The 18767-nt window shown below is 41.0% G+C and overlaps 1 protein-coding gene across 4 annotated transcripts in view; it reads right to left on the reverse strand.

The window, feature by feature from the left end:
* The window catches only part of FAM19A4 (family with sequence similarity 19 member A4, C-C motif chemokine like), a 52977-nt gene extending 36070 nt beyond the window's left edge, over positions 1 to 16907 (reverse strand). The window contains exons 1-3 of one of the 4 annotated variants that reach the window (XM_021409707.1): positions 16449 to 16907; positions 14795 to 14930; positions 11665 to 11780 (exon numbers count right to left, since the gene is read on the reverse strand). In XM_021409707.1, coding sequence (XP_021265382.1) covers positions 11665 to 11780; positions 14795 to 14874 — 196 coding nt within the window. In that variant the 5' untranslated portion in view covers positions 14875 to 14930; positions 16449 to 16907. Of the gene's footprint in view, positions 1 to 11664; positions 11781 to 13236; positions 13310 to 13549; positions 13618 to 14794; positions 14931 to 16448 lie in introns of those variants that run through there. The other 3 variants (XM_021409705.1, XM_021409708.1, XM_021409709.1) reach the window with 3 other exon arrangements.

Here is an 18767-nt window from a genome sequence, read left to right on the forward strand (position 1 = left end):
TCCACAGAAAATGATTTCTGCCTTTCTTCTTCCTTGAAGACTGTCATGTCCTGTTCACTCTATCAATCAGCTTGACATTATCTTCCTTCCACAGAGCGGAAAGCTTAAGTTATCAGATTTATGTAAAAAATAACAAGTAGTTCTCACTGCCCCAGAGATCTCTTTGCAATTGGATGTTGTTCTTTAAAAAGGGTTACTCTTATTGAAGCACAGGATTTATTCTTGTGCATTTCATGCTCTCTTCTATTTATATTCATCTATTCATTGCTTAATTCTTTATTTACAGCATGTTGCAACACCAATCACTTATTTTTAAGAGCACTACTTATTGAGTTTTGATCAGATACAGAAAAATAGATACAGAAAAAATGGAAAGGCGGGTGCTATAGAAATCCATTAACACAAAATGGAATCAAGATCTGGAACACACACTCATTGCGTATAAGCTAGTAAAGCTCACCTATTAATACACAGGTTCTAAATACACCACATCACCCAGATAACTCCAAGGACTATCATCTTCCTCTCACATTTCTCATCCTGTGTGGTATGCCCAGTATAGACAAAGAGCACCCACTGGCTTTTCTTTCTTTTAAGCCTGTGAACCCATTCTCAGCTAAGCAGTCGCTCTGCAGTCACAAGGCAAATTACGTCTCACCCAAAACAGTTAATTGTTTTGTAGGAACCAGAATGTTACACATTCTCCTGGGACTTGTGTGACCCTGTTGGCGTGCAACGACTGTATGATCTTCTCACCTCAGAGGGAAGGACTCCACTTCTCTTCCCCACACCCACATGCAAGTAGCAAACCAGTCCTCAGAGAACATGCTAATAAGAGCAGTAACAATTAGCAATATCTCATTACAACCATCTGCTGAAACTGCCACAAAAATGCCATCTTTCCACTGCCTGTCTCCTGACTGAATTCATCATTTCACAACATTCAGTTTTTCCTCGGTCAAGAAATGACCTTGCTATTACTATTTATTACTTAATGGATCTCAGTCTGAAAGCCCACGTCATAGTCTATAATAAAATACAGCGAGCAAAACTTCACCCACTTTAAGAGTAGAGCATTTAGCATTCAACGCAAAATGTTAATAATAATTCAAATGTGCCATTTCTTAGCACAAACTTTTGACCAGCTTAGCTAATGGATTCAGGACTAAGCAGCATTGAAAATAATTTTGGGAAGGAGCTTACCAGTTACTCACCAGCTTTCAAATGTTTTTCACTGTAGCTGGCCAGAACAGTGCAATGATGTTATTTAAGTGCCATACTCTGTTGTTTGCATAAATAAAACTCTGCATAAATACCAGCCCAGCTGCCACGTCCCAGGCAAGTCAATCTAAATATAACCTCTGGCACCATTTTGCGACTAAGTCCAATTTGTTCCTAAGACCTGGAAATATTCACCAGGCACATGTGTGTTTCAGCCCCCCATCTGTTCAATGAGAGTAATCGCACTTCGCATGCAAAGCGCCTCGCGTTCCTCTGACAAACACCTTGCATCACTTTGATTTCAGCGAGCTTGGCTGACAGTTACTGGCTGAGGAACTCCAGCACGCTGCTGTTTATTTAGACTGAAGCACTTGGGACATAGACCCTTCTTTTTTTTTTTTTTTTGCTGAAAGGCAATACAAAAGAAAAATTGGAATGAATTTGAAAAGAAAAAAAAAAACCATCACTACATTCAGGCTACAACGTATTTAGGCCTTGATTCTGATCCGGAGTTCACTTAGCCCAAATCACTTCATACTGGGGAAGGGTGGAAAAGTCAGGAAAAAGCTTTCTGCACTCACTGCTGGATTTGATTTGTTCCCTGAAAGAGGACACGTTCTCACAGAAAGCCTTCTTTTCTCTCTAGCTTGGCAGAAACCGCCATGCTATACAGCCTGGATGTCTCTTGACTTTAGCATAGCAGAATTATTTGTCAGTTGTAGACTAATTATTTTGGTTCCATGTCTGGGGACTGTGGCATCCCTTGCAGAAAATGGCATTTTGCTGAGGACAGCAATTTCACTTCATTTCTAAAAAAATGTTGACATAAAGTTGTGGATTTCTTTTTTTTTTTTTTTCCTTTGTATTTTCAGTAACAAAGCAGAGGGAAGAATAGTGAACCTGTCACAGTATTTCAAAACAAATGCCAACACTGGAAGTAAAAATATCAGCACATGTTTAATTCTTCAGTGACCCAGCAGCGCTAACTCCAACAGGATGCACCCAGACAATACTTGAGGACCTTTTTCTACATTCCAACCGTTTTAGATGAGAAATTTTATATAATTTCAGTTTGGGGTATTTATTTGCAGTTGGAAGAATATCAGCATCTGCTGAAAGGACTGAATAGACAGAAATCATTAGCATAAACACAGCTTGGGCCAGACACTCGTACTGCTGGTGTGATTTATGCCAACAGACATAATTTGCACTTTGTTCAAATTATATCCTGACTTGATTTTCATACTTTCAGTAAATTTTATTTTCTATGGATAATCTAGGAATGCCTAAGAATAGCAGCAAACGTCATAGTCAATATAGATATCTTTCTATTTGACTTTCTTTGAAGAGAACACCTCCCCAAAATACTAAGTCATCAGAGGACAGTCACCATTCCCCTGGGTGACCAGTTATTTGTTGTCCCTCATGAAAAAATAATAATAAAAATGTGCAAGTGCAATTATTGCTTATTCATGAAATGAGATAATATGCTTCCTTAATTTCCAGTGTCTCGGTACACTTTTTATTATACCAGCAGCAGACTGTGCAAAGGACATCAGTCGGACAAGAGGAGGCAATGTGTCAGAAAGCCTTGATATTTTCGAATTGTTTTGTGCATGGGATATTGTTAAAGAGCCATAAATATCTGTCTTCCCTAGACATACATACTTCCATAACCTTTTTCGAGAGACTTTATCTTTCATTATGCTGTGCATTTTGGATCAGGAAGAGCAGTGGGTCCAGTCTGGTACTTTACAATGATCATCGGTATGAATGAGGGCCTGGCGTGCTGTTCTTCTTTCCCCTTTGCAATGTCAGCTGCTGAACACCACCACGTGCTGGAACCAAGCACGCTATTGCCACTCTAGACCACTGCACTCTCACCTTCATGATCCATCCAGTGATGATCCAGAGGCAGTGTGAAGGTGGAAGGTCAGCATGACCTTTATTGACTTCTATTTCTTGCTATATAGAAGGAAATCTCCCAAAGAAAAAGGGAAATACAGAAAAAAGGATACAGAGAGCAGAAGAGATACTCCAAGCTTTTTCACCCAGCCAGAAAATAAAATGCATGGGAAAGACTACCTTGATACATTTAAATTACATTCATTTGTGCTAATCGGGCATCAACAGCCAACATGAAACTCCGTCAGCTACAGGCAACACCTTACAAATACCTGTTAACACAATCATCATCTGTTACATACCAGTCATGATTTTCCACCCCTGAAGTATAACACCAAGCTACTTTGCAACAATTTGTCACTGTGCAAAAAAAAAAAAAGAAAAAAAAAGAAAAAAGAGAGAGAAAGCTGTTTATTCTAAAATATTCACTGCATCTTTGGATGCTACTTTAAGGAGACTCAGGTGCAAAACTAACGGGACAGCTGTAATCAAGAAGATGTAAGCAGTAAATAAAAGCTCGGAGTAAACCTGCCACGTGCTTATCTGGTCATCATCTCTTAGAACACTCAGATAAGTAAACAAAACAGTGATCATCATTGGACCATAAGTCACATGGATGATGCCCATCAGAGAAACTAAAGTGGAAATAAAGAAAGGGGAAAAAAATAAAGGCAGGTCAAACAGTAAAGAAATAGAAATGTTGATCCTTGAATTTTTTGCTCATAGCTTCCATTATTGGCGAGGTATCATTAAAGATTGCCTCCCTGATAGATAATGAACGTCAGGTGTAGCACCAGTTTCTGTGCTGACATACAGCAACTTCAGTCTGATGAGATCACCCTGCTGAACCCCACAGGACATCTTTAATCTCCTGATTTAGAATCGGTTGTCCTCTACCAATTGTCATTCTCCTGAAAGAATGCTGTCAAACACTGAAAAACAGACAAGTGCAACAAAGGGATAGCGGCAGCAATTTAATTATTAGTTTTTTTTAAAAAAAATCCACTGTCAGATTCTTCCACAGTTAAACATCTTTTGTTTCCAAGACAAGATGCTTGCCCAAACATGTCCTTGACATGAGACTCGGCCACACCATAGACTTCCAAATTTAAACCAAGCAGCAGCTCTTTTGCAGGGGAAATAACCATGCCTGGCACGAGAACAGAGCTGAGATCTTTACATGGTCTTAGTGGACCAGGTGCAGGTGAGGCCAAACATGACAACTGATTTCCTGCTTTTAAGTACTTGGCTTTTTAAAGCCTGTGCAGTCACTCATTTGGAATGGAAGTCTCCAGTAGCACAAGGCCTTACAATTACATTAAAATTGGACTTGAAGTCTGGGACAGGCTCTGTGCTGCTATTACAACTAATGCGATTGTAAGGCTGTGACAACACAACCCATGCAGTAAGCACAGGGATGTCGATCAATAGCTGAACAGACCCTAAAGCAATTTCCATCCCTCAAAATGGCAGTGATTTGCAAAACACTGAATGATGAATTCAGTAAGAATTTTATTAACGCTTAAGTGTTAATAAAATCATAACTATGAAGCCTAACTTTTCTTTTGGGACCAAACACCATACGACGTATCTGGAGCAGGCTGGAAACTAAATCACAGAAGAAACACAAACTCCCCACTCAGTTTGGTCAGGACTTCCATCTCAGGCAAGTCTTTCAATCAATTCGGAGAAAGGAATTCAATGCAAGTCCTTTACATTTCAATCTATCGCCTTCATCACTCAAACATCAACCTTCCCAAGGACTCAGCATGCCGACCTCCATGTAAACTCAGAGCACAGCTTCTGAGTAAAACATGTTCCACTTTGCATTGCATCACTTCACTCAGGAAAACACTGAGGACAGGATGCCTTCCATCCTATTTGCAGATTTCTATTTCTTTCTCCCCACATCGGTGCAAGCATACTCATTTGAAGTACAATACTTTTTTGTAATATAAGTTCTAAGTTTGGAGAAAGAAGGTGGAAAAACAAAAAGGAAGAAAGAAAGATAAAGAGCAAACAAAGCTTGCTTGGTTAGAATTGTGGACAATGGAACGTGAAGATTACCATTTCTGCACATAGCGACTATATAAAAAAATGATGCTGCCAGTGTAAGATGAATAAAATAAAGACAGCATTTTCACAAGCTTTCCCCAAGAGTTTTAGAATAGGGTCACCCTGATATTGCTGGAAACAGCCTGGTTTCAGCCTCCTGCTTCACACTGATACAATGGACTTACCATTTTTTCAGTTAAGTGAGACTCAATCTTCCAAAAAAAAAAAAAAACAACTCCCTTCTTTTTGCTATATATTACTGCTTTTTTTTTCTTCCCGAAACACGATGCGACATAACTACGATACACATAACTACACATTCTTTACCTCATCAGTAACTTTTTTCCCCGTAACTCCCTGCAATGATTTTTTTCATATACAATCACATTCCAGACAGCTAAAGCACACACTCAAGCTATGTTTTACCCTATAAAAGACTAAATTAACACTGAATTTCTCTTTACTGGTAGCCTCTACACACACTCGGATTTTCAAAAAGACTATCTTATATACAGCAAGTTCTCAATGTTATTTAAAGCTCCCTCTTCACCCCTTGACCCCCAATAAAGGTTCATTTCTTCCTTTTTTTCTTCTCAAAAATGCACCAGAAAACTTCATGCAGAAAACTCCATCCCATTCTGTCTTAAAGGGATCCTATTGCTCAACTGAATTGCTCTCCCTATCGTACTACGTGAAGAGATTACAGCCAGGGCTGTATATTGCAGCTACCCTATATTTAGAAGCTGGATAATAAAACACATAAATAACACGCTGAATAAAACATTAAGACATAAAAGGAGTTAAACAGCACAAAAGGCTAAAGCTTATTGTGCACTAACCACATCTGACCCACTGAAATACAAAAGACTCGTAACTCTAATTAGTAAAATGCACTGTTATGACTTAAATCACGAGACAGCACGCCTGCTGTCTGCAGCTGTGCACTAGAGGCCTTTTCACAGCCCTGCAGGGCCCTCTGGTGGAGCTGGGAACCGAGCCCCCAGCAATCTGATAGCACTGTTAGAATGAGCGATACCCCAGTCCAAAAATAAGGGGAGAATCAGAAGCCTGCTTTTCCCTTTTTTTCCTTGAAAGCAGCAATATTTCTAACATAGAGCTGCATCTTTCAGATAGCCTTCAATTAAAGTAGATTAAGCCCTGGAGCCAATGTAAAAGAGAAGTTTTTCTACTTCACACTATAGGGGATACAATTCTACTCACAAAGTCCTTACAGCTGTGAAAAGCTGCAGCTGATGTGGAACAATCTTATCTGCTGCCAGACCACCTGTATCCAAAAGCCTGATCAAAAGGTATTAACAAGTCTGAATTCCAGCTGACAGTAACATCTCACATTCAGGGGGAAAACAAACAAACAAACAAAAAAACAAGCAGATTCAGAGAGCCCAGCAGATCAAAACAATTGCAGTCGATGGTAGAACTCTGTCCCAGGCCTATGTACATACAATATTTGCCACTACCAAGTGACAAGAAGACCGTTTCTGTGACAAACAAGTGGCTTGGATTGTCCCACTGGTAGGCTAGATCAGAGAGCAATTAAAGACAGGTAGAAAATCAGAAACAGACACATTCTAAAAAGACTCTGCCTTCCCCATGCAACAGCAAGGGCAGAATAGGAGCATTAGAGGAGAGCCTTTGTTTTTTCATCAAGGGCAAAACTGCATAACTCAGATGATGAGCTGAGTCCCATGCATCAGTCTCACACTGTTCAAGCATCAGTCAGAAGAGCACAGAGGAAAATGATCGTGGAATCCCAGAAAATTATCTGAGATTCCAGTGCAGACCCTGCACAGCACAATCAACAAAAGCAGCCCATCTTTTACACATGATGGAAGCCCCTGTTCCTCTGAACACCAGCCAAGACAGCGTCCCGGTTGCTGGAGATCGCATCTAAGATGCCAAGCAGCAAATTAGATTTTCTGCTGCATTTCACTAAGCAAAGAGGTAGAGTTTTCAACACCTCAGGCTGCTGTTAATTCCCTTATGAATCCACTTCCCAATCTCCACAGTCATGCACATTTGACTTGCCATTGCAATTTTTAACCAGGCTTCTCCCATTGAACCTCTGATAACCTTGTAAATTAAACCATCTGCAGAGCAATGGGAAATAAACTCGGTGAAGTTACTACTCATTCTTCCAGTTGGCAAGAAGACCAAGCTGTCCCAGTGAACTCAAACAGAGTGATTTATCCCTATGTTCTGCATCATCCTGTATCTGTGGGAAGCAAGCAGACTATTAGGGTAGAAATCTTCACTTGAAAGCACAAAGAAAAAAAAGTGAACCAAGTAAGACAGTTGAGAGATAAATTTGGCCCTACAGATATATATTAAGCATATGGTTTCCAGGCATATTAATAATGGACTCTCCAAAACCTGGAACCTTCAGCAAGCAGAAGGAGGCTGAAAGTATTTCAGGTAAGAATCATCACATAAAAATAAAATGCAGCAGCCTCAAAAAAGCCAAGCTGCACTGGTAATTCACGACAGAAATTGTTCAGCTGGTTATACCAATTAATGGTCTACAAGTCCAGCCTCCAAGTGAGGTGACCTGAGGAAGTGTCTATTCAGTGTTTCATCATTTGTGGATCCTGACTTACAGCAGTGAGGTGGAAACAAATCTTTTCTGGTACTAAATGTACACTGCTTCATTCAGCACAGCATGGAATTGATAGTTATACTGGTATCAGTTAGGAACTCTGGGAGCCTGAAATACTGCCTAATTTTAAATAGCTATAGTAAGGTTGGTGCTCAGCCATTGTCAGTGCAAAAGACAAACTCTTCAAAAGGGTACTTCACAACCATGAAGTCAGATGAATATCCTGAATTGTCTTTTCTCCACAGATGTACAGGGAGACTGCTGAAATAATCTGCATAAGCAGCATCTACAGTGATCTAAGGGTAATGGGAAGGAACATCTCCCCTCTACCTTTTGCCTAGTTAATTCTGTCAGTCAAGACAATTACACAGTTCAAATTAAAAATAGGTTGAGGCCTTCAAGCTGGGTTCAAGATCCAAACTTCTTCAAAGCAATGGCAGAATTGGCTTGCTAGATTGAACAAGACTCTTTCTCCACTAAGAGTTATTTGATGGCAGCAAATATATCACAGAACAAAAGAATAGGCCTGCCTTGTCCTACACTTTATTACAGTGATGAGGCCCTTTTTGTCAAAGGGACTGCTCAATGCCATTGTCTCTCACTTTTCAGCAACAGGATGGTTTCTGGGTCCTTAAAGATCTAGCCTATGTTCCTGTCTGAATATTATGGAGACGGCTGTCAAATGTCTTTCTTTCAAGTGCCATCTAAAACAACCAAAGTCAATATGTGTCTTTTCCTGGATTACACTCCTTAAAAATTGCAGTATTTTGAAAAGAAAAAAAGTCAGTCCCACTTTTCAGCTTAAATTCTATTGTCTGCCCTTGGCTAATAAACTTTCTTAGATGTAATGAGCAAGCACTTTTTCCGAGAAAGACCAGTGTTCCCACATACAAACACTGAAACACGATGGTTTTCAGGGCAAATAACACATTCTTAAAAATAATCTCTTAAAGCATCACAAGCTAAGTACCTCACGTCTCACAAACAGCAGGTATTTCCAACCTTAATATATACCTACTGGCTTACAGCTGCTTGACCTAAGGAACACAGGACAAAGGCCTTGCCAAACTCAAAGCATGAATTTATCCCTCTACCATATAACATGCTTCAGCACATATTACTTTGAAAAATATCGAAGTTGTCTATTAACCAGAAAAAAAATGTACCTCGTGCTAATTTGCATCAACCAGATGAGGTTAATTATTTGTTTTCCATGAGATGGGCTATACTGAAAGAAAAATTATTTGCTTTCCAGACACAAATCAAGAAGCTGCAAGACATTGTTTTGTTCACATATCAGATTACAGCACAGATCCGATCATACATCAGAGGGGCAATCTATGCATTGTATCAAACAGCCAAAACAAGATGATGCTGGGAAATGCAGGCCCTGTCATGAGGGCCCTCCAAATGCTCTGTGATACCACACACCAGATATAGGGAGATAGAGAACCAAAAATGGGGTGACTTGCATCTGGAAAATGGAATCAAGCTGGGATGGGGTTCACTTCAGTGTATGCATGAGAAAAACTCATGTCCGGGGAAGAATATGACACCACGAGTCTAAAAAAGGTGCACAAAAGCTCCAGCTTCAAGGCAGTCTGCTTAAAGAAGAGCTCTATAATCTGACTAAACTGTTATGCAGAACCTTTCTTTAGCCTACCAGAGAAAGCACTGTAAGAAAATTTGCTTAACAGTTGAGAACTCCAATTGTGTTTTACAATACCTCTTTGATAAAGGGAAAAAATCTTTAGTGTCAGTTAAAAGAATGCAGTCAAGCATTCCGAAATGTTATGTTAAAAGATTGCCAAAATTTACATGACACATAATGAGCATTCATCATATGAGCCCACAACGGGGGATCACTGCTGCCTTATTGCAGGTATTTCCCTTAGGTACACATGCAAAGTGCCTCTTAAAAAGACAAAAATAACATTCCTTTTTGCAGGACTCTTCCCTGAATGACAGAAGGAATTTCAATGGTTTAATCAGCTCCAAAATGTACTGATAAGCAACAGTTGTTTATAGGAAGGGTCAAGATTGCCTAATTAACTTGGCATCGTGTGTAGACTCTTCTCTTTAGTGAAGTGATTTAGCCAGTTACCATAACAGCTACCTGTACAAAGGTAATACAGATCATCCTCTGACCCTGTATTCGCTGGAACCACTTTATAGGCTTTCACTGAAACTTCTGTACTTCTCCATGACCTGTGACTGCATTATATTTCTGACACACGTCACTGCATGGAAAATGCATCTACGAGGCAGTGAAAGAAGTAGCATCCAATTATTTTGGTATTTTATCAGTAACTTCAACACACTTACTGCTGGTTTACAGTTTTTGGCCAAATCTCCTTCAATAGCAAGATGGTAAACATCCAAAAGAAAGTACTAGGCTGGAATCCATTTTCAACAGCTTCAAAACATAGTGGTGTTCAAAAAAACTGACAATAAATCCTATCAGTCCATGCCTTAAAGAAAACCCAAGGGATTTTTTCCCTGATAAGAAGGCTAAATTTACATAGAACTTGAATGACGCAGTAGGCTCGTACTGGATGGGCAGTGCCAAATGACACATCTGAGCATGGTACAGATGCACTACAGCACCATGGAACCCAGCAGCTGGTGATGGGGCAAGGCCAAGAGGAATTTTGTGTGGTTCTTAGATACGCACATCGCTAACATGCTGCAAGTATGTAGATAGACACAGCAGCTGTATGTAGGTCAAATTCAGTGGCGTGTGCCAGGATTTTCAATTTTTTTTTTTTTTTTTGGCAAGCACATGAGGATCCTTCAGCTCCTACCTAGACAACCACCAGAAGCAGCCAGGAAAGAGGTCAATAGGTTGCCTCATCTGGAGGATGAGTGCTCTAACAAATGTATCCTCGCTTCCTAGCACTGAGCTGAAGTGTATGTTAACATTACACAAGGACCCATGAGTGTGGGAGTCAGAGTTAAGAACGTTTCATATGGATTAATGGCAGTGCACCCAATTTAAGAACATGACTATATCACAAATAGGAAGCCTTGCAGAAATCCCCAGGCCAGCATGACTCTAACTACAGCGCTGAGAGCTCAGTCTTCTCATCGTGAGAGTGCAGCCAGGATTTTGAGCTCTCCTAGAAGTGGAACTCACTGGTACTACTATGTTAACTTTACCTTTCTTGCTTCTGGGATCAAAGGTGGTACAGGGCGTTAGCACTGGTACATCTATGTGTCTTTCTGCAGTGAGGCTGGGGTCTCTGCATGGTCCCAGCACAAACACATGGCTTCCAAGATCCAGTATCAATTCACAAAGCCAACCCAGTCTGTTCTGAGTTGTTTCTGCCATTTATAATGAGACACTTACACTGTCTTGCTAGAATAGTGCGTTCCTTTGAATGCAATTATTTTTGCTTTACTCTGCAGGAAAAAAATGTAGCATACCACAAGCTGAACTAAACCACAGTTCCATATCTGTGTTCCTTTGTGAAAGAGCTGTCTCACACAGTCTTAGAGCTTTGATCTATTGCTCACCAAAGCTGAGGATACCATTTGTAAAGTCTCCTGGTAAGTACCGGATTAGGAGGGGGAAGATAAAGATACATTTCAGAGTTGATAAAAAAAAAATAAAAAAAATCTCAAAGTCCTAGCAGTCATGAAGCTCACCAGAACATTTTTGGAGGAACTTCACTACATAAAATTGCCAGAAACTCCATGAATTTTTACAGTAACACGTTTTGTTGTTGCTGTAGTTTTAACCCATTGCACTGATTGTAACATGCTGTCAACAGCCTCATCAATTATCCATTGCTAAAAAGTGGGCCCTAACATTCTCCAAGTGCTATTAATTGGTCTCAGTAGCACATAATGAGTTCAAAATCTCCTACCTGTATGTCCCCGGGGATGGTGGCTAGAGGCGGACAACAATTTACAGCAGACCATTAACACATACACCAGAAAGAGCCAGTCAGATAGAAGCATTGATTTGGCACAGAATCTCATCCTGGAGGCAGAAAGGGAAGAAGATGAGTGAAAGAACAACGTGAGTAGGGAATAACATAAAAACAGTGCTGGGAAGGAAATGCTGCTAATATACTGAAGAATAACTAATAAGGCAGCACTGACAAAAATCACTTTCACAGTTTGGCTGAAATCAATTCATTTTTTAAGTATGCTTTACCAATAGAAGAAATGCAATGGTTATCACACATCATATTACCCCACACATATTTATAAGAACACCATACAACTGCAGCACATTTTTACAAATCTTGGGGGCTGTTTTGTTTTTTTTGATTAAGGTCCGTTCACGCAATTTAAAAATGAATATTGATAAGGTGTACTACTATTTTTAAACTGCACTTGCCTCAAAATCATAGAAACACCACAGAGCAATTTCATCTTTATTTAATACCTCTTAGAATGTATTTTCTAATGACACCAACACGCAGGTAGGCACGCACATCAAGTGGCTTGATCTCTCAAGTACACAATACCTGCTAGCTTTCCTGGCAATCACTAGGTTTGCTAAGGGTTAAACAGTCATGAAACCATCACCTCAGTCAAATACACAAGGACTCTGCCGGTGTTAGAAACTATTTCAGAAAACGGTTGCTCAACAGAAGGCAGATGTTGTTAGTCTTATTTATGTTAGTGATAGAAATAAGGCCACAAATCCCCAGTAATTTTACGGCAAATATCTACAATTAAATCCTTCAATAGCTTATGTTATGCCATTCATCATACAGAAAGGTAATCCGATCATTTTCTTAAACTCAATTACGATGATTTATTACTCGTGCAATACATAAATGTGCATTACGCACTTAAACTCCTAGACGTAACATTCCCCACTTTCAGAAAATGCTGTAAGCAGGAATACATCAAACTAATTAAAGGCAAATCATAGATTTGCATAAATTGAACTAAATACTGCTTTCATACCAGCGATGTAAGTCTGTAGTCAATCGGCATGCTGGGATTTGGACAAGCCTATCACCAGCACTTTTATTTGCACCAGAAAGTCCTTTGAGAACTTTTCCCTGCAGATTCTAGTTCTGATTCCTCCAGGTATTTTCTAAATACTTTTTTAAAATTGTGTATCTTTGTAATACCTGAAACCATTCAACTATCAGGATCATTCAAGTGCTGAACAGCCTGACAGTTTAAAAAAAATAAAAATAATACAAATAAATACAAATAAAATAAACTCACACCTTATCTTAGTCTATGGCAGGCAAGTGAAGGTCCTGTTTTAAATCCAATAATAATTTTCTCATTTGAAAGTGCTTGCCTGATTTTCCTTTTCACACACCACAAAACAACGCTGTTCTCTCTACGTGTACTAATGAGAACGCTGATAAGGCCCGAGCAATTCAGAAACACACTCCTTCATATTAAAAGTTAAGAGGCCAAAAACCTGCTGTAAATAGATTGTAGCAACAAACGCTATTTTGTACCTGCTGGTTTGGGGTTTCTTGTTTGTTTGTTTTTGATCAAGGCAATATTTTCCCCCTTCAGCTGCCCTTGTAGACTTCAGCCCACCATTTAAAAAAAAAAACAAAAACAAAAAAAACCCTCCACAAATATTGTGAAAAAATAATACATCATCTTAAAGAAAAAGTAAATAAAGCCACATTTTAAGGACAGATCTAGGAAAAAACGCAGATATTAACCTGCGTTATTAAGATGCTCTGTTTCAAAATCAACACAAGAAGAAACAGAGATTCTTTATAAACTGTGTGTGCAACTCTCCTAAAAGCATGAACCAACCTCAGAAGACAAAGACTTCACTGGTCCTTATCCATCCTAGAAGTGTCCTCTTATAGAGCATCCTAAGCTAATTCACAGCAGCTACACTTCAGCTGAAAACCATGGGACTAATTCACCTCCTGCACCCAGCTGAACCACATAAGGCCAGTGTGGCTAGTGGGGTTGAGTGACCACGAATCCAGCACAAGTGTTGTTATTGCTGCTGATTTTCATCTAAGTAAACTGCACAGTAGGTATTGAAATCAATCTACCATTTCAGAATTCAGTTCCCCAAAATTCAGAGGGCTAAATTTAACCATGGCTTTATTTCTCCTTTTATGAGAACAGTAACGCATGACTTGCACCTCATGCACCAGCTGCCTCTGAATAGGAAGCCATGATTTACTCATCTTGCTCATCAACTCTGTTGCCCTAAACTCAAACACAGAAATCTGATGCAGGTATCAGTGGACATCCCAGCTCTGGTGTCACTCTGTAGTACCATAATGAAGACAGGGACCTTCCTTCAGGTTTCCTGAGCTGTTACTGAATGTAGAATTTAACCCCTGGAATTAAATACTACAGATCAGAAATTCTAAGCATGGCATTTCTGGTGTGGCTCGACAGATGGGACAGATATTTGGCCCCAAATCATGCACTGGCTGCTCAACAGCTCCTATTTCAGAACGTAAGTGAATCCAGGTGTTCCCACCATTCCCAGTAGAGGAGCAAGCCCAGGCTCAGTGGAAACATGTGCTGACATCATTTTGAAGCTCTCCCAGATTATGAAAGTCTTACTCTGTTGAAACATGGACCCTGACGTTAAACAGATAATGGGAAACAAGGTTTAATTAAGTTAACAGACTAAACTTAGTGCTTAGTAAGTACTAAGTACTTAGTAAGAGTTCAGAAATAAGTGTATCACTAGAAAACATCCATACAGTTATACCCAAACTGAGAGGCTGCTAAAACCATTCAGTGTCACTAAAACGATACAACACTTGCAGACTTCAGTCTGTACTGCAGGTAGACAGGATACAAGCCTTCAGCCCGCTAATATAAAGAAATACAGGGTGATCTTTAAAAAGACAAGGGAAGAATGAAATTGGGCAGACAGATGCAGCAAGGGGTGCTGGGCCCTTCAGTGTCAGTGGGCTGCCACTCTCAGAAATGTCAAGCCTTAACTCTCTTGGATTCAAGTGGATAGTGTTGCTAACCACAATAGCAAATCTTCAGTGTCATTTGAAAGATAAAAAGCGCTCTTACCTTGGGGACTTTGCAAGAATTTTGTTCCAGTCAAACACAATTATTTCAGTGTGTTTTTCATAGTTATTCCAGATTCCCATTTGCGGCTGCAGATAAGCCTTTCTGCATTTCAGAATTTTCTCTTCACTTTGGGGACCTACAAAGAAAGCCATATTACACTGCAATTAACGTCTAGAATGATGCTGTGAAATAGATCTTTGTTATCTAAATCATTGCTTCACAGTGCCATCTACAGTACAACCCAATGCCAAAGGCAGCAGGCATACTGCTCTTCTCACTTGTTTAAAAGAACACAGAGAAACTGTGTTGAGACAGCTCTGAAATACCACTACATTAACAAAAGGCAGAGTTTGCACCACCAGAAATTACAAACACAAGGCACACTGCTTACTGTGGCCTCACAACCAAGTGTCCCCTCTCCACGCAAATGCTGTGGAAGCTGTTAGATTGAGGAAAGACACAGCCACGGTGCAAACAGATTTCCACACAATTACTTGAAACCTTCAACAAATTGAATATGAGGTTATTAAATATGGAGCGAAATCCTTCGCCATCTTCATAAAGATTTGGCCAAGGCTCCTGGAGTCCAGCTACCTCAGGAGCAGGGGGTCTGTAGGGCTGCATCCATAGGATCACGTCTGTGTGATCAATGTATTATTGCTCCCACCGATGCTTTTGGCTCTACTTGCACCATATCCAGGCCAAGCCCACCTGCACCCAAAAGCTACATTTCCCAGTCATTATATGGAGGTAGTTTCCCAGCAGTACTGACATGCATTCCACAGAATAACGAGCTCAAACACTCCATCTCACAGGCAGCCAGGTCTCTTTGCTTTTATTGTTTATATTTGTCCTCCCACTTCTATCCCTGGGCTCAACTTGACCTTCTGCTATTGGAAACACGGCACGGTGTAATTTGTGAGAGTAATAATAATGCGGTCTTCACTGACAGAGAAGTGAGCTATCACAATAACCTTTTCCAGTGTTCTCCCACCACCCCTTTCATTTCAGTATTCCTTTGATCAGTTAGAAACCCACTTTTTAGGAAACACAACATTATACTAACACACACTGGGGGCAAAGCATCTCTGGGGTCAGAAAAGCCAGCAAGCAGACACCTTCCAGGAGCTTAAGGCAGGAATGGCCCTGGCTCAACACGTTCAGTTTCTTTCTGCTCAGAACACAATGAGAAAATATTAATCACCGGAATTAAAGAGGTACCAGCCCAACAATCTATAATTAACCACATTTTACTCTGTCTTCATCTTCAAATGCAGAGTTTCAGAGTGAGCCAAAATCACAATGCAGCAGTTCAAATCAAAACAAAACGCGGGCAAAAAGATGTCTCAAGGCAAGCGTTATATCAAGCCTTTCTTATTAGCAGTTCTTAAGCAGATAATATATTAAAAAATAAAAAAAAAATCAGCGTCCTTCCACAGGCTTACTGAGAAGAAAAGCAAGCAAACAGGCTTCTCCATACAGTACTGAGGGACTGAAGTGGTTGCGTGGCTCATTTTTACCCATTTCATAATAGAACGTATACATACATCCTCACAGTGCTCTTGCAGGAATCAATATTTCAATACACCAAATCAGGTTTTAGAGCTTCTTTGTTATTTTTGTTAGAGAGAAGGAAGAAGAACTTTAGACGCACCTACAGGTAAATACTAACTGTAGTGTCATCTCTTCTGCAGAGCCACGCCAAACGCTGGTTACAGACAGGGGAGTATTGATTATTACAACTAATATTAATTAAAGGGATACAGTAAAAGAGGTGGACAATACTGCTCTTGCATACTGGGGGGCTTTCTGATTCCTGGCAGGCACTGTATGTTTCTTCTGACAGAATAAGACAGCGTTCTAAAGTAAGTACTCTTCCCACCAATATTTACATGTTGCAAAATGCCTCTTACAGCCACTTGCTGCAAAGGATGAATTACCAAAGCTTTTTAAGCCATCTCTTATAATAAGCTATTCAATAATTTAGACAACCTCCACCCATTAAATATTTAGAAAGCCTTAATTCCTCCGCCCTCGCTAACTCCTGAGGGGAGGAGGGCAGTGAGCCGAAGGCAGGCACTTAAGCGGCCGCCTCACTACGGGTACGCGGCTCCCGAAGGCTCCCGAAGGCTCCCGAAGGCTCCCGAAGGCTCCCGAAGGCTCCCGAAGGCTCCCGAAGGCTCCCGAAGGCTCCCGGCGGCCGTCGGCTCTGCCGCGTGGCGCTGCTGCCCCCTGGCGGCGCCGCGCCGCCTCAGCCGGCCCCGCGCAGCGGAGCTGTCCTCGGCCCCTGCGAGCTCTCCTTTGTGCGGGAATGAGCTGTCCATGCAAATTAAGTGTTGTCATTAATCATGTTAACACGCTGCTGTCACAGGGCTCCACCGTTCACCCTCCCCTCTGAGAGCCAGGCGGCTGTGTGAGCAGACAGCGGGCTGAGCGCTGCCCCCCCAGGCTGCTCCCAGTCCTCGAGGTCCTCTGAGAACCCCCAGAAATGGGCAATAATGCTTCAAATCGCAGCCACGGGTGAGCTGGGCTCGATCTGAAGCCTTCAAGTGGCAGTAAATTCAGGACAGCAAAGTTATTCCAGCAGTTCATTAACCTCCCTTTAAACGCTGCGCCTTATTTCTAATCTGCGTTTGTCCAGCTCCGCTTCCAGGCATCCGATCTCATTAGGCCGTTTCTCCCTCTCCTCTGCTATCACACGCAGCACTTGCAGCCTGCAGTCAAGCCCTTGCTGAGCAACTTCACCTATGTTCATTTGATGGAGGAAGCCTCTCCTTGAGAGGTTTTGCAATATTAAATCCATCGCGTTGCTCTTCTCTGTATCGCTGCTGATTTCTCAACATCAGGTTTTTTTGAAGTGAACATCAGAAGTCAAAGTAACTAGAGATGATCTTTATTAATACCACAAAGAGAGGTAACAAACTTTCCAGACTGTACTCAGTGTTCTCTCCTGATGTATCCTGTCCGTCTTCCAAGTGGGTTCATCACACAGTTCTGCCCATCCTTACTCACATTAACAGCTACATCAAGTAAGTAGGCTCTATGCAAACAGAAAGAACACAAAACTGTGCCCTGAGGAACATGAGACCATTCTCCCAGTGCAAGAAAATAAAACTTCTACTGGGACTGGTTCCTGTGTCCTTTACTCACAGAGTAAACATCAACTTTTCTGCTGCAGTTACCACTGAGGAAGGCCTGATCACACCAAATATGGAACTGCTGTTACATCCACGTAGCATGAGGTATTGACCCCAACAGCAGCCAGCCTATCCACACAAAGACAGACATTCTATGTGCCATTTGTCTAGGGGCAGATGTGTCTGTCTTCATCAGCATTTGGAGCTCTGTCCAGGGTATATCTGTCTTCCCTGTCCCCATTAGAGATCAGAACAAACCATCCTTCCGTTGTGGACACTTTAATAGGATGAGCTGGGAGGGCTGTAGAGAGTGAGAATTATGAGTCATATGGATCCTTTGTTGGAAACCTCCTTTAGTTGGACTAAAGACCTCAAAGTTTAACCCTCAGCTGAAGGTGAAAACTAGAGGAGTGCCAGAAGCTCTCAAGTTCACGTCATGCAAGGAGGATCTTGAAATCACAGTTGCCACCTCTGCTGAGGCAAAACAAGGCAGGTATCGACTCAAACCCTGATGCAGTGCAAACTGCGGGGCCTAGCTTAGGTCCACTCTAGGCAGGAGAGCACTAACTGCTTCAAATACATTAACTCCAGCACCTGTGATTCCCTGAACTCACAGTTTTAGAGAGCGTTTACATGGCCAGTAGAACTAGCAGCTGAGTTTTGCTGGCACAAGTAGCTGATCACTTGCAGTCCAGAAGTACAATCTCTGTGTATGAGAAGATCATCTAAATGAAATGGAATCTAATTTAGAAGTTGAAATGTTAGGAAAAGATGTTAGAGCCTGCTCTCTCCACTCAAGCTGAGCCAACATCCTTCCTTCAGGAAAAATTCTACTA

The sequence above is a fragment of the Numida meleagris genome, chromosome 11 (genome assembly GCF_002078875.1).
Source record: "Numida meleagris isolate 19003 breed g44 Domestic line chromosome 11, NumMel1.0, whole genome shotgun sequence".
NCBI classification, from domain to species: domain Eukaryota; kingdom Metazoa; phylum Chordata; class Aves; order Galliformes; family Numididae; genus Numida; species Numida meleagris.